The 26,809-nt window shown below is 40.1% G+C and overlaps 9 protein-coding genes and 9 pseudogenes across 9 annotated transcripts; 11 read left to right on the top strand and 7 right to left on the bottom strand.

The window, feature by feature from the left end:
- Nucleotides 1–786: 786 nt before the first annotated feature.
- LOC143205439 (histone H2A-like) lies at nt 787–4,638 on the bottom strand. The gene is made up of 2 exons (XM_076418632.1): nt 4,557–4,638; nt 787–1,085 (listed from the first exon to the last, which is right to left on the bottom strand). Exons 1-2 carry the CDS (start codon nt 4,636–4,638, stop codon nt 787–789), a joined length of 381 nt encoding a protein of 126 aa, XP_076274747.1.
- On the top strand, nt 1,394–2,150 carry LOC143205550 (histone H2B-like). The gene is made up of 2 exons (XM_076418704.1): nt 1,394–1,697; nt 2,134–2,150. The coding sequence occupies exons 1-2, from the start codon at nt 1,403–1,405 to the stop codon at nt 2,148–2,150; spliced, it is 312 nt and encodes a 103-aa protein (XP_076274819.1). The 5' UTR covers nt 1,394–1,402.
- LOC143205614 (histone H3-like) lies at nt 2,209–2,716 on the bottom strand. The gene has a single exon (XM_076418742.1). The coding sequence runs from the start codon at nt 2,620–2,622 to the stop codon at nt 2,209–2,211; it is 414 nt and encodes a 137-aa protein (XP_076274857.1). The 5' UTR covers nt 2,623–2,716.
- LOC143205470 (histone H4-like) lies at nt 2,903–3,205 on the top strand. Its single transcript, XM_076418649.1, has one exon. It carries the CDS (start codon nt 2,903–2,905, stop codon nt 3,203–3,205), a length of 303 nt encoding a protein of 100 aa, XP_076274764.1.
- A 233-nt stretch (nt 4,639–4,871) lies between the features above and the next one.
- Nucleotides 4,872–5,461, top strand: LOC143205484 (histone H2B-like; annotated as a pseudogene).
- A 209-nt stretch (nt 5,462–5,670) lies between these two features.
- On the bottom strand, nt 5,671–6,099 carry LOC143205440 (histone H3-like; annotated as a pseudogene).
- A 206-nt stretch (nt 6,100–6,305) lies between these two features.
- LOC143205606 (histone H4-like) lies at nt 6,306–6,716 on the top strand. The gene has a single exon (XM_076418738.1). It carries the CDS (start codon nt 6,373–6,375, stop codon nt 6,682–6,684), a length of 312 nt encoding a protein of 103 aa, XP_076274853.1. The 5' UTR covers nt 6,306–6,372; the 3' UTR covers nt 6,685–6,716.
- A 383-nt stretch (nt 6,717–7,099) lies between these two features.
- Nucleotides 7,100–7,474, top strand: LOC143205611 (histone H2B-like; annotated as a pseudogene).
- Nucleotides 7,475–13,197: 5,723 nt separating this feature from the next.
- On the bottom strand, nt 13,198–13,570 carry LOC143205441 (histone H2A-like; annotated as a pseudogene).
- Nucleotides 13,571–13,805: 235 nt separating this feature from the next.
- Nucleotides 13,806–14,209, top strand: LOC143205511 (histone H2B-like; annotated as a pseudogene).
- Nucleotides 14,210–14,605: 396 nt separating this feature from the next.
- Nucleotides 14,606–15,034, bottom strand: LOC143205442 (histone H3-like; annotated as a pseudogene).
- Nucleotides 15,035–15,238: 204 nt separating this feature from the next.
- LOC143205469 (histone H4-like) lies at nt 15,239–18,696 on the top strand. The gene is made up of 2 exons (XM_076418648.1): nt 15,239–15,327; nt 18,407–18,696. Exons 1-2 carry the CDS (start codon nt 15,306–15,308, stop codon nt 18,694–18,696), a joined length of 312 nt encoding a protein of 103 aa, XP_076274763.1. The 5' UTR covers nt 15,239–15,305.
- Nucleotides 16,847–17,281, top strand: LOC143205551 (histone H2B-like). The gene has a single exon (XM_076418706.1). The coding sequence runs from the start codon at nt 16,856–16,858 to the stop codon at nt 17,279–17,281; it is 426 nt and encodes a 141-aa protein (XP_076274821.1). The 5' UTR covers nt 16,847–16,855.
- Nucleotides 17,700–18,207, bottom strand: LOC143205503 (histone H3-like). Its single transcript, XM_076418671.1, has one exon. The coding sequence runs from the start codon at nt 18,111–18,113 to the stop codon at nt 17,700–17,702; it is 414 nt and encodes a 137-aa protein (XP_076274786.1). The 5' UTR covers nt 18,114–18,207.
- A 1,687-nt stretch (nt 18,697–20,383) lies between the features above and the next one.
- LOC143205493 (histone H2B-like) lies at nt 20,384–20,952 on the top strand (annotated as a pseudogene).
- A 209-nt stretch (nt 20,953–21,161) lies between these two features.
- On the bottom strand, nt 21,162–21,590 carry LOC143205443 (histone H3-like; annotated as a pseudogene).
- Nucleotides 21,591–21,863: 273 nt separating this feature from the next.
- On the top strand, nt 21,864–22,207 carry LOC143205463 (histone H4-like). Its single transcript, XM_076418643.1, has one exon. The coding sequence runs from the start codon at nt 21,864–21,866 to the stop codon at nt 22,173–22,175; it is 312 nt and encodes a 103-aa protein (XP_076274758.1). The 3' UTR covers nt 22,176–22,207.
- A 383-nt stretch (nt 22,208–22,590) lies between these two features.
- Nucleotides 22,591–22,965, top strand: LOC143205610 (histone H2B-like; annotated as a pseudogene).
- Nucleotides 22,966–26,809: the final 3,844 nt, after the last annotated feature.

The following is a 26,809-nucleotide window of genomic DNA, read 5'->3' on the forward strand; positions in this document are numbered from 1 at the left end:
TGATTTACGAAGAGACCAGGGGTGTTATAAAAGTGTCTTTGGAAGACGTCATCAGAGATACCGAACACGCCAAAAGGAAAACCGTTACCGCAATGGTTGTAGTATACACCTTGAAACGCCAAGGACGTACATTATACGGGTTTGGAGGTTAAGCCGCATAGTTTATTCGCGAACTAACGTGAAACGTGACACTCAAAATTAATTTTACAAAAATTAAACAACGGTTCTTTTCAGAACCTCAAATTTGTCAATATTTAAAAAATTGAAGCTCTATTAGGATTTAAGTATAACCTTATAATCTTTACAATCATCATAGTTTTATCTATAATAATAATTTAAGTACAATTCACAGCATTAATGCTGTAATTCCGTATCGTAAACGTGGCCAATATAAAACGGGTAATATCGAGAGATTAACAGAAGATATATCGATGATGGCCGTTTGGTCCTAATTATTTGAGGGTTTGGATTCCAAAACTCTATACTTACTTAATCGACCGACCCACTAATTCATCTTTAATTACATATATTATATACAAGGCGCGATGTCATAATACGGTTGATTTTACTAAAGGAGAACCGCTAGAAAAATCTTTCACACCCATAAAACAATCTTTAAAATACTTAAACTGTTTATTAGGGTATTTTAAATAATTAGTAAAAGCAAGTTATAATATGAGTTTTAATATTAAATTTCTTTTTTTGTTTTATTATCTTGGTGGTCCTGAAAATGACCGATAGTTAAAAGGATTCTGTACGACACAAAAGCCCTAAGGCTCATGTAACTTATTTGGTTTTACTATCTGCTTTTTTCGGTAACAATACGGCCTGGATGTTTGGTAGAACGCCGCCCTGGGCTATGGTAACACCGGAGAGGAGTTTGTTCAGTTCTTCGTCATTTCTGATGGCCAATTGTAAATGCCTAGGGATAATCCTTGTTTTCTTGTTGTCTCTAGCGGCGTTTCCTGCCAACTCGAGAACTTCGGCCGCCAAATATTCCATTACGGGAGCACCAGCCCCTTCGCGTTCGGGGTAATTTCCTTTCCTTAGAAGTCGGTGAATACGACCGACAGAAAATTGTAATCCTGCGCGATTGGAACGATTCCATGGCCCTTCCCTTCACTTTTCCACCTTTACCACGTCCGGATATGTTAATCTCGATCGTTGTTAGGTACCGCTCACCTTTAAATCAAAATCGATACTGGAAATTTTTTACAGATCAGCCTCGAATTTTGTTCGCCAGCGAAACTCGATATATTATACGCGACCAACCAGACTCTAACTCGGGATGTGGGCGGGGCTTAGAAGTGTTCCTTGAAATGTTATAATTTCTAGAATAAAAGGCATTTTTTTAGTTAAGTATTCTTTGAGGTACGTGGGACGTCCTGATTTTTATTTCGAAATGCCACCAAAGACAAGCGGTAAGGCGGCCAAGAAAGCCGGAAAAGTCCAGAAAAATATCTCTAAGACCGACAAGAAAAAGAAGCGCATAAGGAAGGAAAGCTATGCGATTTACATATACAAAGTTTTAAAGCAGGTTCATCCCGATACGGCTATTTCCAGCAAGGCCATGTCGATTATGAATTCTTTCGTGCACGATATATTCAAAAGGATAGCCGTCGAAACGTCGCGCCTCGCCCATTACAATAAAAAATCGACCATCACGAGCAGAGAAATCCAAACCGCCGTTAGTGAAGGTACCAAAGCTATCACTAAATATACCAGTTCTGATGATCATAATAATATGAAGGGGGGAAAACGGCTCTTTTCAGAGCCCCAAAATGTTTAAAGAAGAAAAAAAAAAATAAACTACTGTTAAGAAGAAAGGATACATACGATGTCAAGTAAATTAAAATATAGTAATCGTTCATAAAAATGTTAAAATACCCAGAAAAAATAATTTATTTTATATATTCGTTCCTTTACGGTAGCATAATAACAGTATATGTGATACTACTTTCTTATCGTGATATAAACTTCAAGTCAATCCAGCAGGTGTTCACACCTTATTTACTAAGGATTTCTCAATATTCACAATATATTTGTGAGAATAATGTACTAAATTCAATTCACAAATATCATAACTAAAGCGTTATATATACAGAAAAAATATTAATCTCCTTTTTCTAACAGAAGTTGGTGGTTCTTAAAAGAACCGTTTTTTATATAAATACAGAAAACGACTTTAATATATGACAGCCATAGCATTTAGGCACGTTCGCCTCTAATACGTCTGGCTAATTGAATGTCCTTAGGCATGATACAGGTTACTCGTTTAGCATGGATCGCACACAAATTGGTGTCTTCAAAGAGACCCACCAAATAGGCCTCGCTAGCTTCTTGCAAAGCCATCACTGCCGAACTTTGGAACCGCAAATCGGTCTTGAAATCCTGAGCGATTTCGCGAACCAATCGTTGGAAAGGCAATTTCCTAATCGATAATTCGGTACTCTTCTGATAGCGTCGGATTTCTCTTAGAGCGACCGTACCGGGTCTGTAACGATGCGATTTTTTAACATCACCGGTACCGGGAGCGCTATTCCTGGCTGCTTTAGTAGCCAATTGTTTTCCGGGAGCCTTACCTCCGGTTGATTTTCGAGCAGTTTGCTTGGTACGAGCCATCGTCTAAACGGGTCTGACTTCAAACGTGTAGGAAGAATTATAACAGCAACCGCCAACAGACTTTATGAAACTGATCGAAGGTGTCAAAGAAATCTCCCTTTTTATAATGTCTGAAGATATTCTGATTGGTCCGGCTACCATCTGTGGGCGGGACCCGATTCGAACTCAACAAAACCCACGGTAAGGTTTGAAAATTAAATAGTTATCTGTAGTATTCCAGGTGTACGCCGTAAAATTCGATTATAAATTTGATTTTTTTTAATACTAAATTGAATAAATCATGACGGGCAGAGGTAAAGGTTTGGGAAAAGGAGGCGCTAGGCGGCATCGTAAAGTGCTTCCTGATAATAACCAAGGTATTACGAAACCCGCCATCAGAAGATTGGCTAGACGAGGCGGCGTAAAACGTATATCTGGTCTGATTTACGAAGAGACCAGAGGTGTTTTAAAAGTGTTTTTGGAAAACGTCATCAGAGATGCCGTTACATATACCGAACACGCCAGAAGGAAAACCGTTATCGCAATGGATGTAGTATACGCCCTCAAACGCCAAGGACGAACTCTATATGGATTTTGCGGTTAAATAAAGTATTATATATACTGACCAATTAAAACAGAACAACGTATCTATTCAACTAAAGAAAACAACGGTCCTTTTCAGAGCCACAATTTTACTACAATTAAAAAAAGAAATTTATTATTCGAATATGGACTAAGATGATGTTAAATTTTATAAAATATTTGCTCCATTATTCCAAGATTTACTTGCAAAGTAACAAATATACTGCATTATAATAGACGATAAGATTTCATATTAAATGTAAATGATAGTGAACAATCGAATACCGAATCTTCGTTGAAGCTTTAATATAGTTTTCCTTTAGAGAGGAAATACTCCGAGATAAACTTCGCGTCGAAGAGCTTGGAGAATCTTTAAGATTTCAAAGAGGGGACGGTAGTTTTATGCACGTATGTACGGAGATAAACGCTCTGCCTACGTATTACCTACGCGTTCTATGTATTTATTGATGTAATAAAAATTGATAGTTTTAAAGAGATAACTATTTATGAAAACAGATTTCAACTAAAGAAGCAGAGTATACTATAATATATATGAGCATTGTACCGATAGAGAAGGGTTGGACACGATATTTTCATAGAAGTCTCTATATCGTTGCTCACTCGATACGTTGGATTGTAACCCAAAGTTCGGATGGTATTAAGAAACCGTTAAAAAGAAGTATATTAGTATAGGATCGGTTAATTTTCATGTTATTGTTTCCTTCGAGTTAATTCGCCAACGGTACGTTTCGATATAGATTCGTTTTGGACAACGAACAATCTGTACCGCATCAATTAGAAATAATATGTCACGTTTCTCCAATAATAGCATTAAATCTGTACGGAATTGCATTTATATCAAAAGACGATATATCGGGAGACTTAGATTTGAAAAGACATATTTTCATAGTTATAACCGAAAGTCTATAACTCGAATGAAAATTGGTAGTTTCGACGGAATCGGGAGCAACGCTTGATTTTGTGCTTGCTTTTAAGACGATAGTCAACGTAGAATTTATTGGCAAAGGTTGCTACTTCTACTACGTTTTATCTTTTAACGCCTCGAATATAAATCGTATGACATTCTAAAGGATTTATGTATATAAAATGAGAAATAAGTAAACGGTTCCAAGCTCGATGAACGTTTCGACGAAGCCGGAATATGGAATGTCGTTCGCGCTCGACCGTTCAGTCCTGCGATCGGCTCATATCATATAGGGTACGCATTAAATGAGAGCGGCCGTCAGACAGTTAAAATACGCGAAAGTGAAACATACGCACGTACGTAACTTTGTCAAACGAATCGTGATTAGAACGTTTTTATAAGAAAATTAAGAAATCATATCAGAATGTTGGACGTCGATAAATACGACGGACAGGAAATTGTAATCCCGCACGATTGAAACGAGACTTCGCCTTTCCCTTCACTTTTCCGCGTTTACCACGTCCGGACATGTTAATCTCGATCGTTGTTAGATGCTGCTCACCTTTAAATCAAAAACGGTACTGGAAATTTCTTACAGATCGGTCTGGAATTTTGTTCGCCAGCCAAACTCGATATATTATACGCGACCAATCAGAGGCTAACTCAGATAATAGGCGGGGCTTAGGAGTGTATTTAAGGAGATTATAAATTCTAGGGTTTTCTGAAATTTATTTTAGTCTATTACTTTTCGTGGATCATTTAATATCGTAATATTTATTTCCAAATGCCTCCGAAAACAAGAGGTAAAGCGGCCAAAAAGGCCGGTAAGGCTCAGAAAAATATCTCCAAAAGTGATAAGAAAAAGAAACGCAAGAGGAAGGAAAGCTACGCGTTCTACATTTACAAAATTTTAAAGCAAGTTCATCCCGATACGGGTATCTCCAACAAGGCCATGTCGATCATGAATTATTTCGATTATTATGAACGATATATTCGAAAGGATAGCCGCCGAAGCGTCCTGTCTCGCTCCTTACAATAAAAGATCTACAATCACAAGCAGAGAAATCCAAACTGCCGTCCGATTATTGCTGCCCGGTGAATTGGCTAAGCACGCCGTTAGTGAAGGTACCAAAGCCGTCACCAAATATACCAGTTCTAAGTAAACCATAAGCCTTGATTATCATAAAGGAGAAAACGGTTCTTTTCAGAGCCACAATTTAGATAAATAAAAAAAAAATCTTTAAAAAATTCCAGTATATTGTAGTATCCAATATTGAAATACAAATTTTGTTATCAGCAGTATATTGTTATTCTTTGGTTATTAGTCACTACATTATTTCTTCTTTAGTTTTTAAAAACAATGCGTATAACGACACCGACTGTTATTAATTACTAACATGTAGTCGAATATAATTCTGAGATAAAAATCTGTAACACTTTTAGTGAAGTGTTTATTTAAATATGGATAAAAGAATATTAATTGAAATATCTTCTTTTTCTTTAATTAAATTTAGGTGGTCTGAAAAGAACCTTTTTTTTTCTGTTGCAAAATACGAATATAATTAGTGTATTATAAATGATAGAAAATAAAGTTTAGGCACGTTCGCCTCTATACGTCTCGCTAGCTGAATATCCTTGGACATGATGGTTACTCGCTTTGCATGTATCGCAGATTAATTAGTACCCTCAAAAAGACTGACTAAATAAGCTTCGCTGGCCTCTTGTAAAGCCATCACCGCCAAATTTTGAAAACGTAAATCGGTCTTGAAGTCTTGAGCGATTTCGGGAACCAATCGTTGGAAAGGTAATTTCCTAATCAATAATTCGGTGCTCTTTTAATAACGACGAATCTCCCGCAAAGCGACCGTCACGGGTCGGTAGCGATGTGGTTTTTTAACGCCACCGATAGCTGGAGCGCTTTTCCTGGCCGCTTGTTTCCTAGGAGCTTTACCTCCTGTTGATCTTCGCGCAGTTTGCTTGGTACGAGCCATATTTTTAAATTAGAGATAATGAAAATAAGTATCAAACGCAAACGACGGCGACCTCTTTCGAACTGATTTGGTCATAAAATCAGAGAGTCCTTTTTATAACGTGTTATCTAGTCTGATTGGTCCGTTTTGTGCTAGTGGGCGGAACTCAATCCCAAGTCTACAAAACCGGGCTGATTGAAAGAAATCGACAACAGTTGTCCGTAGCACTCGTGTTGTGGGCGCGCTACTTATTCGAGATCATTTAATTTTTTTTTGTGTTAGGTTCGATAAAATATGACCGGCGGAGGTAAAGGTGGTAAAAGTTTGGGAAAAGGAGGAGCCAAGCGGCATCGTAAAGTGCTTCGTTATAATATCCGAGGTATTACGAAGCCCGCCATCAGAAGATTGGCTAGACGAGGCGGCGTAAAACGTATATCTGGCCTGATTTACGAAGAGACCAGGGGTATTAAAAAAGTGTCTTTGGAAGACGTCATCAGAGATACCGTTACATATACCGAACACGCCAAAAGGAAAACCGTTACCGCAATGGTTGTAGTATACACCTTGAAACGCCAAGGGCGTACATTATACGGGTTTGGAGGTTAAGCCGCATAGTTTATTCGCGAACTAACGTGAAACGTGACACTCAAAATTAATTTTACAAAAATTAAACAACGGTTCTTTTCAGAACCTCAAATTTGTCAATATTTAAAAAATTGAAGCTCTATTAGGATTTAAGTATAACCTTATAATCATTACAATCATCATAGTTTTATCTATAATAATAATTTAAGTACAATTCACAGCATTAATGCTGTAATTCCGTATCGTAAACAGATCGGCCTGGAATTTTGTTCGCCAGCCAAACTCGATATATCATACGCGACCAATCAGACTCTAACTTGGGCTCTGGGCGGGGCTTAGAAGTGTTCCTTCGATTATTATAAGTTCTAGAATTAAAGGCATTTTTTTAGTTAAGTACTCTTTGAGGTACGTGAGACGTCGGGATTTTTATTTCGAAATGCCACCGAAGACAAACGGTAAGGTAAGGCCAAGAAAGCTGGAAAAGCCCAGAAAAATATCTCTAAGAGCGATAAGAAAAAGAAGCGTGTGAGGAAGGAAAGCTATGCGATTTACATATACAAAGTTTTAAAGCAGGTTCTTCCCGATATGGGTATCTCCACCAAGGCCATGTCGATCATAAATTCTTTCGTAGACTATATATTCGAAAGGATAGCCGCCGAAGTGTCGCGCCTCGCCATTACAATAAAAGATCGACCAGGTCACGAGCAGAGAATTCCAAACCGCCGTTAGGTTATTGTTACCCGATGAATTTTCTAAGCATGCCGTTAGCGAAGGTACCAAAGCAGTCACCAAATATACCAGTTCTAAGTAAATTAATTCACATACCTATGTGTATTTCAATATACTAATAGAGATGGATTGGAGGTAGTACTAATCCAGGAACCAACGCCGAGGACACAGGCATGGGAAACTCATGAGAAAGATGACGGGAAGCAAAACCCAAATCTGGACCAGAGAAGAAATCCAGTCCCTACTGATAGAGGAGTTGTCAACAAAAAAGGTGACAACAATCGCAATAGAGGACGTCTTGATCACAAACGTCTACGAGGAACCAGGCGAGAGGGCACTGAAAAGTTAAGACGAACTCACCGTCGGAATAAACAGATACCGAGGCAAATGGATAGTCGCCGGGGACCTCAACGCAAAACACACGTTGTGGGGAAGCTCTAGAAGCTCTCCAAGAGGTGAAGAACTTCTAGACTGGGCAATCAGCCACGGCCTAGAGCTCGCAGAAGGAGACTACGCGGTGCCCAGCTTCGATTGTAATAGGGGCACAGGGCACATGGACCTCACGTGGAGTAGGAGAATACACGTGGAAGAATGGAAAATCAAAGGTGACGAGGAAACACTAAGCGAACACAGATATATCGAATATCGAGTGGCGAGCGGAAATGGGAACACCAACCCAAGAAAAAGGGCAAGATGGGATTTCGCCAGCACCGATTGGGATCTGGTCAGGGTGAAACTGGAAGAAATAGAGACCAATATCGGCAAAGCAGTAACACACGAAGTGATTGAGGAGCAGGCGGCCAGTCTTCAAAAAGCCATATAGGCAGCAGGAAGACTGGTAAAATGAAAAACCATCATGGTAAAAATTGGCAATGCAATGGTGGGACGGGCAGTGTGCGGAACATAAACGAGCAGTAACTGCACTGAAGAGGAGAATAAGAAGAAGCACGGACAATCAACAAATAGTGAATGAGTACAACGAACGGAAGAGAGAGTTTCGGAAAATAATACGAGAAAAGAAAACCGAGCACGACAGTCAGGCGATTAACAACCTGATAGAAACAAACTCGTGGGACGGTATTTGGGAAGCCATCAGAAGAATGGGCATAAGAAGAGGCGAAGTGGTAGCAACGCCTAAAGACGCAACATTGTAGGCAAGAGAAGCAGCCGAAAAACAAAGAGTGGAGAAATACCACCCAGCAATGGACCTGGAGGAAACAGAGCGAACTCGCGAAGTCATGAGCGAGGAATGGCCGGGTACGGAGACTGGCGAGGAAGAAATAACCGAAGGAGAAATCGAATCGGTCATAGAGAACATGAGAATACGAAAGGCAGAAGGGGAAAACCGCATACCAAACGAGCTCCTGAAGAATGTCTGGATCTCGAGAAAACACGAGTTCCTGACGCTATACAGGAACTGTTACAACGCGGGATACTTTCCTAAGATATGGAAAACGGCCAAACTGTGCTGGTTAAAGAAAAGCGACGGAGGCGAACGACCCATCAGCTTTCTACCAACGCTAGGAAAAGTACTAGACAAAGTACTTAATCAGAGACTACAGGCAATGGCGGAGAAAATGGAGCTACACGACTCAAGGCAGTACGGCTTCAGAAAAAACAGGTCAACCGTACAAGCCGTGAGTGATCTACTGAAATGGATCAACACCCGAAAAAGAACAAGGGAAACACGTTCTAATTGTGACGCTGGACCTCCGAAGCGCTTTCCACAGAGCAACCCAGGTAGAAATATTGGAAGAACTGCGAAGAAGCAGAATAAATAAGAAAATGGCAAGATCAATAGCCTTCTTGACGGGAAACAATATCATCACCAACCAGGTGGCAATGGAAATTGACAAGGGATGTCCGCAAGTGTCGAGCTTAGGACCAACGCTATGGCTGCTGGGCATGAACAGCTGGTTCCGCAAAGTCTCTGAATCGGAAATAGGGGACTGCGGAATGAGAATTCAGGCATTCGCGGACGACCAGGTGATTGCTCTCAGCAATAAATACATCAGAAACAGGCTGGACCTTGCCTGGAACAACTGTTGGTAGAATTGCCAAGAAATGCACCTACGGAGCAGGAGCAGAATAGAACAAGGAAAAAACTGAGGCTTGCTGTTTCTGGAGCAAGAAAAACAGCAGACCACCGACGGTCAAACTTGGCGAAGACATCATCCATGTCAAAGATACAGTAAAGTATCTGGGTGTGACAACTGACAGGAAACAGCAGTATATACAACACATACAGCTGTTGAGGAAAAAAACAGAAAACAGTGATGTGCCGACTCTGGGGAACACTGCGCAGAAGAAGCAACCCTAGGGCACCAGAGGTCATGCGTCAAATATACGACAGGGTTATAAATCCCGCAGTATTATACGGCGCAGAAATATGGGGATACAGGGCCTCGGTGGGAAGGGCTAGGACAGCGCTAGCAGCAGCACAAAGAACGGCACTGTAAGCAATCACAGGCGCATATCGAACCACATAGGATGATGCTCTGCAGGTAATAGCTGGAACACCAACCCTATACCTGGAAGCCGAGATCCAGGGGTGAGCTGCTGAAAAATACGGATACCCCAATGGGCCAAAAGGATTAGAACCAAAGAAATTGCCATGGCCATGGGAGGAACCGTGGAAAAATCGGACAAATAGTGTCGGAAACACCAAGATATGGACAGACGCTAGTGCCAAGGAAGGAAAAGCAGGCATAGGAATAGTGATTCGGACAGGAACAAACGCCCAAGAGGAGATAAGTCGAAGGATAAAAGACGAATCGAGCTCCAGAGCGGCAGAATTCGTGGCAGTACAGAAAGCCATAGAACTGGTACGGGACAGAAGTCTACCGGGACCAATCACCATTCGAACGGACAGTAGAATGTCCATATGGTGGGCTGAGCACGCAAACACACGAAATAAGGACATAATTCAAATCAAAGCAACCTTGCTAGATTTGCAGAAAAGCGGTAGTGAAATATCGCTAAAATGGTGCCGGAGAATGACAACGGAGGAAATGATAACCGCAGACAGACTCGCGAGAGAAGCCACTGCAAACGAAGAAATAGGACTGAAAAACCACGGATGGATCAGCACCAGAACCAGAACAGAAAGACCAGCTCAGAGCTTTAACAAGCACCAGAGCCATAGACAAATGGTCTACATTTCAAAATATACTACTTACCTGCAAAATCGGTTCTTTTCAGAACCACAATTTAATATAAATTTAAAAAAATTAAATGTTAAACAGTAGCTGACATTTTATAACAACAGAATTTTGAGAAATATATATTGTAGTTATTAATTGTATTGAATTATATTATGTCATTATAATCTGTTATATCGTAACTATATCTGTAAGTATCGTTAAAATAATCATTTTACTAATAATATGGAATAAGTTTTGTAAAATATGGTACAGCCCGAGATTGTTATTTAAAAATAAGGTAAAGTATTCCAAGAGTGACTTCGAAAATATGTGTATTAATTTTTATTACGTTTATGGCTATATGCTAATTAATTTATTTTTCCTAAGGGCAATAGCAGCCTCTTGTCGAAGTTAAATATGGTCATCGCGTTTAGGATTATAGGAAATATAATTAATAACGTTAAACCTGGGGCGTATTTGGGGCAAGCCCTCTATCCCTCTATATACAAACGTGGGGCGTATTTGCGTCACGTCTTCGATCCCCGAAGTGTCGTCATCCCTTATACAATAAGCCGCACTGTTAAACGTGCGGCGTATTTGCGGCACCTCCTCTATCGCCGATGTGTCGTCATCCCGTAGACAATAGGTAAAATAGTTAAACGTGGGGCATATTTGCGTCACGTACTCGATTTTCGAAGTTTCGTCATCCGTTATACAATAGGCAGAACATTTAAACGTGGGGCGTTATTGCGGCACGTCCTCTATCACCGATGGGTCGTCATCCCTTATACAATAGGCCGCACCGTTAAACGTGCGGCTTATTTGCGACAGGCGCTCTATCCCCGGAGGGTCGTCTTCCGGTTTACAATAGGCTGGACCGTTATATGTGGGGTGTATTTGCGGCACACCCTCTATTCCGGAAATGTCGCCGTCCGGTATACAATAGGCCGAATCGTTAAACGTGGGGTGTATTTATTACCCATTGTAGTGTCAATAGTATAAGTCGTTAATGAAGTTTACCAAAATGACTGAGACGGATTTCGATATTAGGGAATTTCACGTCTTCCATTGTAAAGTGGAAGACGTTACCGTTCCAAGCTCATCTGCTTCTGTAGACTCTAATGACTAGGACAAACGAAACAGCAACGTTATATTTTTCGAAGCACCAGCTACAATTATTATTTTGGTCGAATATATTCCTACACAGTAGAATAAAACATAATTAACACAAGTTGTTACTAAAGCAAATTTAATTAATACATTAAAATCAAATCAAATTAAAACATTATTATTGATATAAAGAGGCGGAGCTAAAGTGCGGTACGAATACACCTGCTTTGTAGCCCTTATAACATATATAGACCTGTATTCTAAAGGTTTACATTTAGTACCCATTGTAGTGTCGATAGTAGAAGTCGTTAGTGAAGTTTGCCGTTCTAAGCTCATCTGATTCTGTCGATTCTCATGGCCAGGACAAACGAAAGAGAGGGATACATTTTACCAAGCACCAACTACAATATTTAGAAGAGTTCAAAATGATCTCTAAATAGGGAATACTAAAAAGGCAAATTTAGGACGACGTTTAAATGTGTCTGTACTGCGTATCAAGGTCTTGTTTCCGAACAGGCGCAGGAAGCGGAAGAAGCTTCAAATCGCCAATATCAGCATTTTGGCGACCCCACCAATTCAGCATCAATATACATATCAGCACTCATTTGTGCCTTTCACCAACAGACTCCAGACAGAACTGCTGAGCGATCAACAAAATTCAAGTGTACCTGTGTCTAACGGTCTTGTGTGCAATCCTGACAATTTGTCACCAAATGATGAGTTGGCGCAATAGCACAGTAATATGTAAGCAGGGGAGGCACGACATATTACATCATGGTTTTAGCATTAGTGACACTAGTCACTAATTTAGTCTAGAGGAAATACAAATATGTCGTGCATGCTAAATTCCTGCGGTAGTGTTATCGCAAGGATATTACGCAGGTTTATCCTTAAATTGTCACTAGGCCGCCTGAAAACGAAAGGTAAAAGGGCACATTTATAGGCCACCTTCATCTCTGTCCCTATTTAAATTGGTATGCAAGTGCCCTTGCCTTCTAACTAAGTTAGCCGCGGGTCTAAGTACGACTGCCTTAATAACCGCAGCGTATGCCCGAACGAGATTCCCACTGTCCCTACTTAAATTGCTGTGCAACGGCTCTTCCTACTTTTTTACGATTTATGTTATGCACTGACTCTGTCGGCGAAGAGCGGAATAACGAGATAGAACGGGTATCAGGCCTAAACACCTCGTACCCAGGAAGGGGATCAGAACCGAAATCTCGACATACATTAAAGGGAACAGTTATTTAGGAAAGCGTTTCTTCCTGCTAATTACTCCCATATATTTTATATATATTTTGCTCCGATCCTGTGATTTCGAAGAACAAGACCTTTTACCAAAGGGCCGATATTTTCACATGGATCCCTGCCAAACCCTAAAACGAAAAATAAAAGTGTAACATTCCTTCTCTCCTGATTCCGACAGAAGTGTTCGATTAAGTGTAGCCTCTATTTTAAATAAAAGGTAAATAAGAATATTATTCTCTTTTTCAACTCTTTTGATGGTCTTGAAAAGGACCGATATTTGATGATGAAATAGGTTACATTCGTTTTAGTTAGTTTTGCTATCTGTCTTTTTAGGTAACAATACAGATATTTGGCAGAACACCGCCCAGGGCTATACTAACACCGGATAGGAGTTTGTTCAGTTCTTCGTCGTTTCTGATGGCCATTTGCAAATGCCTAGGGATAATCCTGGTTTTCTTGTTATCTGTAGCGGGGTTACCTGCTAATTCGAGAACCTCGGCTGCCAGATATTCCATTACGGCAGCTAAGTAGACGAGAGCACCGGCCGCTGCGCGTTCGGCATAATTTCCTTTCCTTAAAAGTCTGTGAATACGATCGACAGGGAATATTAATCCCGCTCGGTTAGAACGAGGCTTCGCCTTTCCCTTCACTTTTCCGCCTTTACCACGTCAGGACATTTCACTATCGATTGCTTCTAGAACTCGCTCCCCTTAGAATTAAAATGGGTATTAAAACCGCCAACATACTAGCAACGAATTTTATTCGTAAGCCGAACGTATGATCTCGTACGCGACCAATGAGAGGCTAACTCAGATAATAGGCGGGGCTTAGGAGTGTATTTAAGGAGATTATAAATTCTAGGGTTTCCTGAAATTTATTTTAGTCTATTACTTTTCGTGGATCATTTAATATCGTAATATTTATTTCCAAATGCCTCCGAAAACAAGAGGTAAAGCGGCCAAAAAGGCCGGTAAGGCTCAGAAAAATATCTCCAAAAGTGATAAGAAAAAGAAACGCAAGAGGAAGGAAAGCTACGCGATCTACATTTACAAAATTTTAAAGCAAGTTCATCCCGATACGGGTATCTCCAACAAGGCCATGTCGATCATGAATTATTTCGATTATTATGAACGATATATTCGAAAGTATAGCCGCCGAAGCGTCCCGTCGCGCTCCTTACAATAAAAGATCTAAAATCACAAGCAGAGAGATCCAAACTGCCGTCCGATTATTGCTGCCCGGTGAATTGGCTAAGCACGCCGTTAGTGAAGGTACCAAAGCCGTCACTAAATATACCAGTTCTAAGTAAACCATAAGCCTTGAAAATCATAAAGGAGAAAACGGTTCTTTTCAGAGCCCCAATTTAGATAAATAAAAAAAGAAATAATCTTTAAAAAATTCCAGTATATTGTAGTATCCAATATTGAAATACAAATTTTGTTATCAGCAGTATATTGTTATTCTTTGGTTATTAGTCACTACATTATTTCTTCTTTAGTTTTTAAAAACAATGCGTATAACGACACCGACTGTTATTAATTACTAACATGTAGTTGAATATAATTCTGAGATAAAAATCTGTAACACTTTTAGTGAAGTGTTTATTTAAATATGGATAAAAGAATATTAATTGAAATATCTTCTTTTTCTTTAATTAAATTTAGGTGGTCTGAAAAGAACCTTTTTTTTTCTGTTGCAAAATACGAATATAATTAGTGTATTATAAATGATAGAAAATAAAGTTTAGGCACGTTCGCCTCTATACGTCTCGCTAGCTGAATATCCTTGGACATGATGGTTACTCGCTTTGCATGTATCGCAGATTAATTAGTACCCTCAAAAAGACTGACTAAATAAGCTTCGCTGGCCTCTTGTAAAGCCATCACCGCCAAATTTTGAAAACGTAAATCGGTCTTGAAGTCTTGAGCGATTTCGGGAACCAATCGTTGGAAAGGTAATTTCCTAATCAATAATTCGGTGCTCTTTTAATAACGACGAATCTCCCGCAAAGCGACCGTCACGGGTCGGTAGCGATGTGGTTTTTTAACGCCACCGATAGCTGGAGCGCTTTTCCTGGCCGCTTGTTTCCTAGGAGCTTTACCTCCTGTTGATATTCGCGCAGTTTGCTTGGTACGAGCCATATTTTTAAATTAGAGATAATGAGAATAAGTATCAAACGCAAACGACGGCGACCTCTTTCGAACTGATTTGGTCATAAAATCAGAGTCCTTTTTATAACGTGTTATCTAATCTGATTGGTCCGTTTTGTGCTAGTGGGCGGAACTCAATCCCAAGTCTACAAAACCGGGCTGATTGAAAGAAATCGACAACAGTTGTCCGTAGCACTCGTGTTGTGGGCGCGCTACTTATTCGAGATCATTTAATTTTTTTTTGTGTTAGGTTCGATAAAATATGACCGGCGGAGGTAAAGGTGGTAAAATTTTGGGAAAAGGAGGAGCCAAGCGGCATCGTAAAGTGCTTCGTTATAATATCCAAGGTATTACGAAGCCCGCCATCAGAAGATTGGCTAGACGAGGCGGCGTAAAACGTATATCTGGTCTGATTTACGAAGAGACCAGGGGTGTTATAAAAGTGTCTTTGGAAGACGTCATCAGAGATACCGAACACGCCAAAAGGAAAACCGTTACCGCAATGGTTGTAGTATACACCTTGAAACGCCAAGGACGTACATTATACGGGTTTGGAGGTTAAGCCGCATAGTTTATTCGCGAACTAACGTGAAACGTGACACTCAAAATTAATTTTACAAAAATTAAACAACGGTTCTTTTCAGAACCTCAAATTTGTCAATATTTAAAAAATTGAAGCTCTATTAGGATTTAAGTATAACCTTATAATCTTTACAATCATCATAGTTTTATCTATAATAATAATTTAAGTACAATTCACAGCATTAATGCTGTAATTCCGTATCGTAAACGTGGCCAATATAAAACGGGTAATATCGAGAGATTAACAGAAGATATATCGATGATGGCCGTTTGGTCCTAATTATTTGAGGGTTTGGATTCCAAAACTCTATACTTACTTAATCGACCGACCCACTAATTCATCTTTAATTACATATATTATATACAAGGCGCGATGTCATAATACGGTTGATTTTACTAAAGGAGAACCGCTAGAAAAATCTTTCACACCCATAAAACAATCTTTAAAATACTTAAACTGTTTATTAGGGTATTTTAAATAATTAGTAAAAGCAAGTTATAATATGAGTTTTAATATTAAATTTCTTTTTTTGTTTTATTATCTTGGTGGTCCTGAAAATGACCGATAGTTAAAAGGATTTTGTACGACACAAAAGCCCTAAGGCTCATGTAACTTATTTGGTTTTACTATCTGCTTTTTTCGGTAACAATACGGCCTGGATGTTTGGTAGAACGCCGCCCTGGGCTATGGTAACACCGGAGAGGAGTTTGTTCAGTTCTTCGTCATTTCTGATGGCCAATTGTAAATGCCTAGGGATAATCCTTGTTTTCTTGTTGTCTCTAGCGGCGTTTCCTGCCAACTCGAGAACTTCGGCCGCCAAATATTCCATTACGGGAGCACCAGCCCCTTCGCGTTCGGGGTAATTTCCTTTCCTTAGAAGTCGGTGAATACGACCGACAGAAAATTGTAATCCTGCGCGATTGGAACGATTCCATGGCCCTTCCCTTCACTTTTCCACCTTTACCACGTCCGGATATGTTAATCTCGATCGTTGTTAGGTACCGCTCACCTTTAAATCAAAATCGATACTGGAAATTTTTTACAGATCAGCCTCGAATTTTGTTCGCCAGCGAAACTCGATATATTATACGCGACCAACCAGACTCTAACTCGGGATGTGGGCGGGGCTTAGAAGTGTTCCTTGAAATGTTATAATTTCTAGAATAAAAGGCATTTTTTTAGTTAAGTATTCTTTGAGGTACGTGGGACGTCCTGATTTTTATTTCGAAATGCCACCAAAGACAAGCGGTAAGGCGGCCAAGAAAGCCGGAAAAGTCCAGAAAAATATCTCTAAGACCGACAAGAAAAAGAAGCGCATAAGGAAGGAAAGCTATGCGATTTACATATACAAAGTTTTAAAGCAGGTTCATCCCGATACGGCTATATCCAGCAAGGCCATGTCGATTATGAATTCTTTCGTGCACGATATATTCAAAAGGATAGCCGTCGAAACGTCGCGCCTCGCCCATTACAATAAAAAATCGACCATCACGAGCAGAGAAATCCAAACCGCCGTTAGGTTATTGCTACCCGGTGAATTGGCTAAGCACGCCGTTAGTGAAGGTACCAAAGCTATCACTAAATATACCAGTTCTGATGATCATAATAATATGAAGGGGGGAAAACGGCTCTTTTCAGAGCCCCAAAATGTTTAAAGAAGAAAAAAAAAATAAACTACTGTTAAGAAGAAAGGATACATACGATGTCAAGTAAATTAAAATATAGTAATCGTTCATAAAAATGTTAAAATACCCAGAAAAAATAATTTATTTTATATATTCGTTCCTTTACGGTAGCATAATAACAGTATATGTGATACTACTTTCTTATCGTGATATAAACTTCAAGTCAATCCAGCAGGTGTTCACACCTTATTTACTAAGGATTTCTCAATATTCACAATATATTTGTGAGAATAATGTACTAAATTCAATTCACAAATATCATAACTAAAGCGTTATATATACAGAAAAAATATTAATCTCCTTTTTCTAACAGAAGTTGGTGGTTCTTAAAAGAACCGTTTTTTATATAAATACAGAAAACGACTTTAATATATGACAGCCATAGCATTTAGGCACGTTCGCCTCTAATACGTCTGGCTAATTGAATGTCCTTAGGCATGATACAGGTTACTCGTTTAGCATGGATCGCACACAAATTGGTGTCTTCAAAGAGACCCACCAAATAGGCCTCGCTAGCTTCTTGCAAAGCCATCACTGCCGAACTTTGGAACCGCAAATCGGTCTTGAAATCCTGAGCGATTTCGCGAACCAATCGTTGGAAAGGCAATTTCCTAATCGATAATTCGGTACTCTTCTGATAGCGTCGGATTTCTCTTAGAGCGACCGTACCGGGTCTGTAACGATGCGATTTTTTAACATCACCGGTACCGGGAGCGCTATTCCTGGCTGCTTTAGTAGCCAATTGTTTTCCGGGAGCCTTACCTCCGGTTGATTTTCGAGCAGTTTGCTTGGTACGAGCCATCGTCTAAACGGGTCTGACTTCAAACGTGTAGGAAGAATTATAACAGCAACCGCCAACAGACTTTATGAAACTGATCGAAGGTGTCAAAGAAATCTCCCTTTTTATAATGTCTGAAGATATTCTGATTGGTCCGGCTACCATCTGTGGGCGGGACCCGATTCGAACTCAACAAAACCCACGGTAAGGTTTGAAAATTAAATAGTTATCTGTAGTATTCCAGGTGTACGCCGTAAAATTCGATTATAAATTTGATTTTTTTTAATACTAAATTGAATAAATCATGACGGGCAGAGGTAAAGGTTTGGGAAAAGGAGGCGCTAGGCGGCATCGTAAAGTGCTTCCTGATAATAACCAAGGTATTACGAAACCCGCCATCAGAAGATTGGCTAGACGAGGCGGCGTAAAACGTATATCTGGTCTGATTTACGAAGAGACCAGAGGTGTTTTAAAAGTGTTTTTGGAAAACGTCATCAGAGATGCCGTTACATATACCGAACACGCCAGAAGGAAAACCGTTATCGCAATGGATGTAGTATACGCCCTCAAACGCCAAGGACGAACTCTATATGGATTTTGCGGTTAAATAAAGTATTATATATACTGACCAATTAAAACAGAACAACGTATCTATTCAACTAAAGAAAACAACGGTCCTTTTCAGAGCCACAATTTTACTACAATTAAAAAAAGAAATTTATTATTCGAATATGGACTAAGATGATGTTAAATTTTATAAAATATTTGCTCCATTATTCCAAGATTTACTTGCAAAGTAACAAATATACTGCATTATAATAGACGATAAGATTTCATATTAAATGTAAATGATAGTGAACAATCGAATACCGAATCTTCGTTGAAGCTTTAATATAGTTTTCCTTTAGAGAGGAAATACTCCGAGATAAACTTCGCGTCGAAGAGCTTGGAGAATCTTTAAGATTTCAAAGAGGGGACGGTAGTTTTATGCACGTATGTACGGAGATAAACGCTCTGCCTACGTATTACCTACGCGTTCTATGTATTTATTGATGTAATAAAAATTGATAGTTTTAAAGAGATAACTATTTATGAAAACAGATTTCAACTAAAGAAGCAGAGTATACTATAATATATATGAGCATTGTACCGATAGAGAAGGGTTGGACACGATATTTTCATAGAAGTCTCTATATCGTTGCTCACTCGATACGTTGGATTGTAACCCAAAGTTCGGATGGTATTAAGAAACCGTTAAAAAGAAGTATATTAGTATAGGATCGGTTAATTTTCATGTTATTGTTTCCTTCGAGTTAATTCGCCAACGGTACGTTTCGATATAGATTCGTTTTGGACAACGAACAATCTGTACCGCATCAATTAGAAATAATATGTCACGTTTCTCCAATAATAGCATTAAATCTGTACGGAATTGCATTTATATCAAAAGACGATATATCGGGAGACTTAGATTTGAAAAGACATATTTTCATAGTTATAACCGAAAGTCTATAACTCGAATGAAAATTGGTAGTTTCGACGGAATCGGGAGCAACGCTTGATTTTGTGCTTGCTTTTAAGACGATAGTCAACGTAGAATTTATTGGCAAAGGTTGCTACTTCTACTACGTTTTATCTTTTAACGCCTCGAATATAAATCGTATGACATTCTAAAGGATTTATGTATATAAAATGAGAAATAAGTAAACGGTTCCAAGCTCGATGAACGTTTCGACGAAGCCGGAATATGGAATGTCGTTCGCGCTCGACCGTTCAGTCCTGCGATCGGCTCATATCATATAGGGTACGCATTAAATGAGAGCGGCCGTCAGACAGTTAAAATACGCGAAAGTGAAACATACGCACGTACGTAACTTTGTCAAACGAATCGTGATTAGAACGTTTTTATAAGAAAATTAAGAAATCATATCAGAATGTTGGACGTCGATAAATACGACGGACAGGAAATTGTAATCCCGCACGATTGAAACGAGACTTCGCCTTTCCCTTCACTTTTCCGCGCTTACCACGTCCGGACATGTTAATCTCGATCGTTGTTAGATACTGCTCACCTTTAAATCAAAAACGGTACTGGAAATTTCTTACAGATCGGTCTGGAATTTTGTTCGCCAGCCAAACTCGATATATTATACGCGACCAATCAGAGGCTAACTCAGATAATAGGCGGGGCTTAGGAGTATATTTAAGGAGATTATAAATTCTAGGGTTTTCTGAAATTTATTTTAGTCTATTACTTTTCGTGGATCATTTAATATCGTAATATTTATTTCCAAATGCCTCCGAAAACAAGAGGTAAAACGGCCAAAAAGGCCGGTAAGGCTCAGAAAAATATCTCCAAAAGTGATAAGAAAAAGAAACGCAAGAGGAAGGAAAGCTACGCGTTCTACATTTACAAAATTTTAAAGCAAGTTCATCCCGATACGGGTATCTCCAACAAGGCCATGTCGATCATGAATTATTTCGATTATTATGAACGATATATTCGAAAGGATAGCCGCCGAAGCGTCCTGTCTCGCTCCTTACAATAAAAGATCTACAATCACAAGCAGAGAAATCCAAACTGCCGTCCGATTATTGCTGCCCGGTGAATTGGCTAAGCACGCCGTTAGTGAAGGTACCAAAGCCGTCACCAAATATACCAGTTCTAAGTAAACCATAAGCCTTGATTATCATAAAGGAGAAAACGGTTCTTTTCAGAGCCACAATTTAGATAAATAAAAAAAAAATCTTTAAAAAATTCCAGTATATTGTAGTATCCAATATTGAAATACAAATTTTGTTATCAGCAGTATATTGTTATTCTTTGGTTATTAGTCACTACATTATTTCTTCTTTAGTTTTTAAAAACAATGCGTATAACGACACCGACTGTTATTAATTACTAACATGTAGTCGAATATAATTCTGAGATAAAAATCTGTAACACTTTTAGTGAAGTGTTTATTTAAATATGGATAAAAGAATATTAATTGAAATATCTTCTTTTTCTTTAATTAAATTTAGGTGGTCTGAAAAGAACCTTTTTTTTTCTGTTGCAAAATACGAATATAATTAGTGTATTATAAATGATAGAAAATAAAGTTTAGGCACGTTCGCCTCTATACGTCTCGCTAGCTGAATATCCTTGGACATGATGGTTACTCGCTTTGCATGTATCGCAGATTAATTAGTACCCTCAAAAAGACTGACTAAATAAGCTTCGCTGGCCTCTTGTAAAGCCATCACCGCCAAATTTTGAAAACGTAAATCGGTCTTGAAGTCTTGAGCGATTTCGGGAACCAATCGTTGGAAAGGTAATTTCCTAATCAATAATTCGGTGCTCTTTTAATAACGACGAATCTCCCGCAAAGCGACCGTCACGGGTCGGTAGCGATGTGGTTTTTTAACGCCACCGATAGCTGGAGCGCTTTTCCTGGCCGCTTGTTTCCTAGGAGCTTTACCTCCTGTTGATCTTCGCGCAGTTTGCTTGGTACGAGCCATATTTTTAAATTAGAGATAATGAAAATAAGTATCAAACGCAAACGACGGCGACCTCTTTCGAACTGATTTGGTCATAAAATCAGAGAGTCCTTTTTATAACGTGTTATCTAGTCTGATTGGTCCGTTTTGTGCTAGTGGGCGGAACTCAATCCCAAGTCTACAAAACCGGGCTGATTGAAAGAAATCGACAACAGTTGTCCGTAGCACTCGTGTTGTGGGCACGCTACTTATTCGAGATCATTTAATTTTTTTTTGTGTTAGGTTCGATAAAATATGACCGGCGGAGGTAAAGGTGGTAAAAGTTTGGGAAAAGGAGGAGCCAAGCGGCATCGTAAAGTACTTCGTTATAATATCCGAGGTATTACGAAGCCCGCCATCAGAAGATTGGCTAGACGAGGCGGCGTAAAACGGATATCTGGCCTGATTTACGAAGAGACCAGGGGTATTAAAAAAGTGTCTTTGGAAGACGTCATCAGAGATACCGTTACATATACCGAACACGCCAAAAGGAAAACCGTTACCGCAATGGTTGTAGTATACACCTTGAAACGCCAAGGGCGTACATTATACGGGTTTGGAGGTTAAGCCGCATAGTTTATTCGCGAACTAACGTGAAACGTGACACTCAAAATTAATTTTACAAAAATTAAACAACGGTTCTTTTCAGAACCTCAAATTTGTCAATATTTAAAAAATTGAAGCTCTATTAGGATTTAAGTATAACCTTATAATCATTACAATCATCATAGTTTTATCTATAATAATAATTTAAGTACAATTCACAGCATTAATGCTGTAATTCCGTATCGTAAACAGATCGGCCTGGAATTTTGTTCGCCAGCCAAACTCGATATATCATACGCGACCAATCAGACTCTAACTTGGGCTCTGGGCGGGGCTTAGAAGTGTTCCTTCGGTTATTATAAGTTCTAGAATTAAAGGCATTTTTTTAGTTAAGTACTCTTTGAGGTACGTGAGACGTCGGGATTTTTATTTCGAAATGCCACCGAAGACAAACGGTAAGGTAAGGCCAAGAAAGCTGGAAAAGCCCAGAAAAATATCTCTAAGAGCGATAAGAAAAAGAAGCGTGTGAGGAAGGAAAGCTATGCGATTTACATATACAAAGTTTTAAAGCAGGTTCTTCCCGATATGGGTATCTCCACCAAGGCCATGTCGATCATAAATTCTTTCGTAGACTATATATTCGAAAGGATAGCCGCCGAAGTGTCGCGCCTCGCCATTACAATAAAAGATCGACCAGGTCACGAGCAGAGAATTCCAAACCGCCGTTAGGTTATTGTTACCCGATGAATTTTCTAAGCATGCCGTTAGCGAAGGTACCAAAGCAGTCACCAAATATACCAGTTCTAAGTAAATTAATTCACATACCTATGTGTATTTCAATATACTAATAGAGATGGATTGGAGGTAGTACTAATCCAGGAACCAACGCCGAGGACACAGGCATGGGAAACTCATGAGAAAGATGACGGGAAGCAAAACCCAAATCTGGACCAGAGAAGAAATCCAGTCCCTACTGATAGAGGAGTTGTCAACAAAAAAGGTGACAACAATCGCAATAGAGGACGTCTTGATCACAAACGTCTACGAGGAACCAGGCGAGAGGGCACTGAAAAGTTAAGACGAACTCACCGTCGGAATAAACAGATACCGAGGCAAATGGATAGTCGCCGGGGACTTCAACGCAAAACACGCGTTGTGGGGAAGCTCTAGAAGCTCTCCAAGAGGTGAAGAACTTCTAGACTGGGCAATCAGCCACGGCCTAGAGCTCGCAGAAGGAGACTACGCGGTGCCCAGCTTCGATTGTAATAGGGGCACAGGGCACATGGACCTCACGTGGAGTAGGAGAATACACGTGGAAGAATGGAAAATCAAAGGTGACGAGGAAACACTAAGCGAACACAGATATATCGAATATCGAGTGGCGAGCGGAAATGGGAACACCAACCCAAGAAAAAGGGCAAGATGGGATTTCGCCAGCACCGATTGGGATCTGGTCAGGGTGAAACTGGAAGAAATAGAGACCAATATCGGCAAAGCAGTAACACACGAAGTGATTGAGGAGCAGGCGGCCAGTCTTCAAAAAGCCATATAGGCAGCAGGAAGACTGGTAAAATGAAAAACCATCATGGTAAAAATTGGCAATGCAATGGTGGGACGGGCAGTGTGCGGAACATAAACGAGCAGTAACTGCACTGAAGAGGAGAATAAGAAGAAGCACGGACAATCAACAAATAGTGAATGAGTACAACGAACGGAAGAGAGAGTTTCGGAAAATAATACGAGAAAAGAAAACCGAGCACGACAGTCAGGCGATTAACAACCTGATAGAAACAAACTCGTGGGACGGTATTTGGGAAGCCATCAGAAGAATGGGCATAAGAAGAGGCGAAGTGGTAGCAACGCCTAAAGACGCAACATTGTAGGCAAGAGAAGCAGCCGAAAAACAAAGAGTGGAGAAATACCACCCAGCAATGGACCTGGAGGAAACAGAGCGAACTCGCGAAGTCATGAGCGAGGAATGGCCGGGTACGGAGACTGGCGAGGAAGAAATAACCGAAGGAGAAATCGAATCGGTCATAGAGAACATGAGAATACGAAAGGCAGAAGGGGAAAACCGCATACCAAACGAGCTCCTGAAGAATGTCTGGATCTCGAGAAAACACGAGTTCCTGACGCTATACAGGAACTGTTACAACGCGGGATACTTTCCTAAGATATGGAAAACGGCCAAACTGTGCTGGTTAAAGAAAAGCGACGGAGGCGAACGACCCATCAGCTTTCTACCAACGCTAGGAAAAGTACTAGACAAAGTACTTAATCAGAGACTACAGGCAATGGCGGAGAAAATGGAGCTACACGACTCAAGGCAGTACGGCTTCAGAAAAAACAGGTCAACCGTACAAGCCGTGAGTGATCTACTGAAATGGATCAACACCCGAAAAAGAACAAGGGAAACACGTTCTAATTGTGACGCTGGACCTCCGAAGCGCTTTCCACAGAGCAACCCAGGTAGAAATATTGGAAGAACTGCGAAGAAGCAGAATAAATAAGAAAATGGCAAGATCAATAGCCAGCTTCTTGACGGGAAACAATATCATCACCAACCAGGTGGCAATGGAAATTGACAAGGGATGTCCGCAAGTGTCGAGCTTAGGACCAACGCTATGGCTGCTGGGCATGAACAGCTGGTTCCGCAAAGTCTCTGAATCGGAAATAGGGGACTGCGGAATGAGAATTCAGGCATTCGCGGACGACCAGGTGATTGCTCTCAGCAATAAATACATCAGAAACAGGCTGGACCTTGCCTGGAACAACTGTTGGTAGAATTGCCAAGAAATGCACCTACGGAGCAGGAGCAGAATAGAACAAGGAAAAAACTGAGGCTTGCTGTTTCTGGAGCAAGAAAAACAGCAGACCACCGACGGTCAAACTTGGCGAAGACATCATCCATGTCAAAGATACAGTAAAGTATCTGGGTGTGACAACTGACAGGAAACAACAGTATATACAACACATACAGCTGTTGAGGAAAAAAACAGAAAACAGTGATGTGCCGACTCTGGGGAACACTGCGCAGAAGAAGCAACCCTAGGGCACCAGAGGTCATGCGTCAAATATACGACAGGGTTATAAATCCCGCAGTATTATACGGCGCAGAAATATGGGGATACAGGGCCTCGGTGGGAAGGGCTAGGACAGCGCTAGCAGCAGCACAAAGAACGGCACTGTAAGCAATCACAGGCGCATATCGAACCACATAGGATGATGCTCTGCAGGTAATAGCTGGAACACCAACCCTATACCTGGAAGCCGAGATCCAGGGGTGAGCTGCTGAAAAATACGGATACCCCAATGGGCCAAAAGGATTAGAACCAAAGAAATTGCCATGGCCATGGGAGGAACCGTGGAAAAATCGGACAAATAGTGTCGGAAACACCAAGATATGGACAGACGCTAGTGCCAAGGAAGGAAAAGCAGGCATAGGAATAGTGATTCGGACAGGAACAAACGCCCAAGAGGAGATAAGTCGAAGGATAAAAGACGAATCGAGCTCCAGAGCGGCAGAATTCGTGGCAGTACAGAAAGCCATAGAACTGGTACGGGACAGAAGTCTACCGGGACCAATCACCATTCGAACGGACAGTAGAATGTCCATATGGTGGGCTGAGCACGCAAACACACGAAATAAGGACATAATTCAAATCAAAGCAACCTTGCTAGATTTGCAGAAAAGCGGTAGTGAAATATCGCTAAAATGGTGCCGGAGAATGACAACGGAGGAAATGATAACCGCAGACAGACTCGCGAGAGAAGCCACTGCAAACGAAGAAATAGGACTGAAAAACCACGGATGGATCAGCACCAGAACCAGAACAGAAAGACCAGCTCAGAGCTTTAACAAGCACCAGAGCCATAGACAAATGGTCTACATTTCAAAATATACTACTTACCTGCAAAATCGGTTCTTTTCAGAACCACAATTTAATATAAATTTAAAAAAATTAAATGTTAAACAGTAGCTGACATTTTATAACAACAGAATTTTGAGAAATATATATTGTAGTTATTAATTGTATTGAATTATATTATGTCATTATAATCTGTTATATCGTAACTATATCTGTAAGTATCGTTAAAATAATCATTTTACTAATAATATGGAATAAGTTTTGTAAAATATGGTACAGCCCGAGATTGTTATTTAAAAATAAGGTAAAGTATTCCAAGAGTGACTTCGAAAATATGTGTATTAATTTTTATTACGTTTATGGCTATATGCTAATTAATTTATTTTTCCTAAGGGCAATAGCAGCCTCTTGTCGAAGTTAAATATGGTCATCGCGTTTAGGATTATAGGAAATATAATTAATAACGTTAAACCTGGGGCGTATTTGGGGCAAGCCCTCTATCCCTCTATATACAAACGTGGGGCGTATTTGCGTCACGTCTTCGATCCCCGAAGTGTCGTCATCCCTTATACAATAAGCCGCACTGTTAAACGTGCGGCGTATTTGCGGCACCTCCTCTATCGCCGATGTGTCGTCATCCCGTAGACAATAGGTAAAATAGTTAAACGTGGGGCATATTTGCGTCACGTACTCGATTTTCGAAGTTTCGTCATCCGTTATACAATAGGCAGAACATTTAAACGTGGGGCGTTATTGCGGCACGTCCTCTATCACCGATGGGTCGTC

The sequence above is a fragment of the Rhynchophorus ferrugineus genome, unplaced genomic scaffold (genome assembly GCF_030347505.1).
Source record: "Rhynchophorus ferrugineus isolate W39M unplaced genomic scaffold, kcgeb_rfMv2 rfM12, whole genome shotgun sequence".
Classification (NCBI taxonomy): Eukaryota; Metazoa; Arthropoda; class Insecta; order Coleoptera; family Curculionidae; genus Rhynchophorus; species Rhynchophorus ferrugineus.

Excerpts from the sequence above, each read along its gene's own strand:
- LOC143205551 (XM_076418706.1), top strand. The coding sequence starts at position 16,856 with ATGCCACCAAAGACAAGCGGTAAGGCGGCCAAGAAAGCCGGAAAAGTC.
- LOC143205503 (XM_076418671.1), bottom strand. The coding sequence starts at position 18,113 with ATGGCTCGTACCAAGCAAACTGCTCGAAAATCAACCGGAGGTAAGGCT.
- LOC143205550 (XM_076418704.1), top strand. The coding sequence starts at position 1,403 with ATGCCACCAAAGACAAGCGGTAAGGCGGCCAAGAAAGCCGGAAAAGTC.
- LOC143205463 (XM_076418643.1), top strand. The coding sequence starts at position 21,864 with ATGACCGGCGGAGGTAAAGGTGGTAAAAGTTTGGGAAAAGGAGGAGCC.
- LOC143205469 (XM_076418648.1), top strand. The coding sequence starts at position 15,306 with ATGACCGGCGGAGGTAAAGGTG. Across the intron at positions 15,328-18,406 it reads GACCGGCGGAGGTAAAGGTG|GTAAAGGTTTGGGAAAAGGA; the intron begins GTAAAATTTTGG and ends TGACGGGCAGAG.
- LOC143205439 (XM_076418632.1), bottom strand. The coding sequence starts at position 4,638 with ATGTCCGGACGTGGTAAACGCGGAAAAGTGAAGGGAAAGGCGAAGTCT. Across the intron at positions 1,086-4,556 it reads GGGATTACAATTTCCTGTCC|GATTACAATTTTCTGTCGGT; the intron begins GTCGTATTTATC and ends CCAATCGCGCAG.
- LOC143205606 (XM_076418738.1), top strand. The coding sequence starts at position 6,373 with ATGACCGGCGGAGGTAAAGGTGGTAAAAGTTTGGGAAAAGGAGGAGCC.
- LOC143205470 (XM_076418649.1), top strand. The coding sequence starts at position 2,903 with ATGACGGGCAGAGGTAAAGGTTTGGGAAAAGGAGGCGCTAGGCGGCAT.
- LOC143205614 (XM_076418742.1), bottom strand. The coding sequence starts at position 2,622 with ATGGCTCGTACCAAGCAAACTGCTCGAAAATCAACCGGAGGTAAGGCT.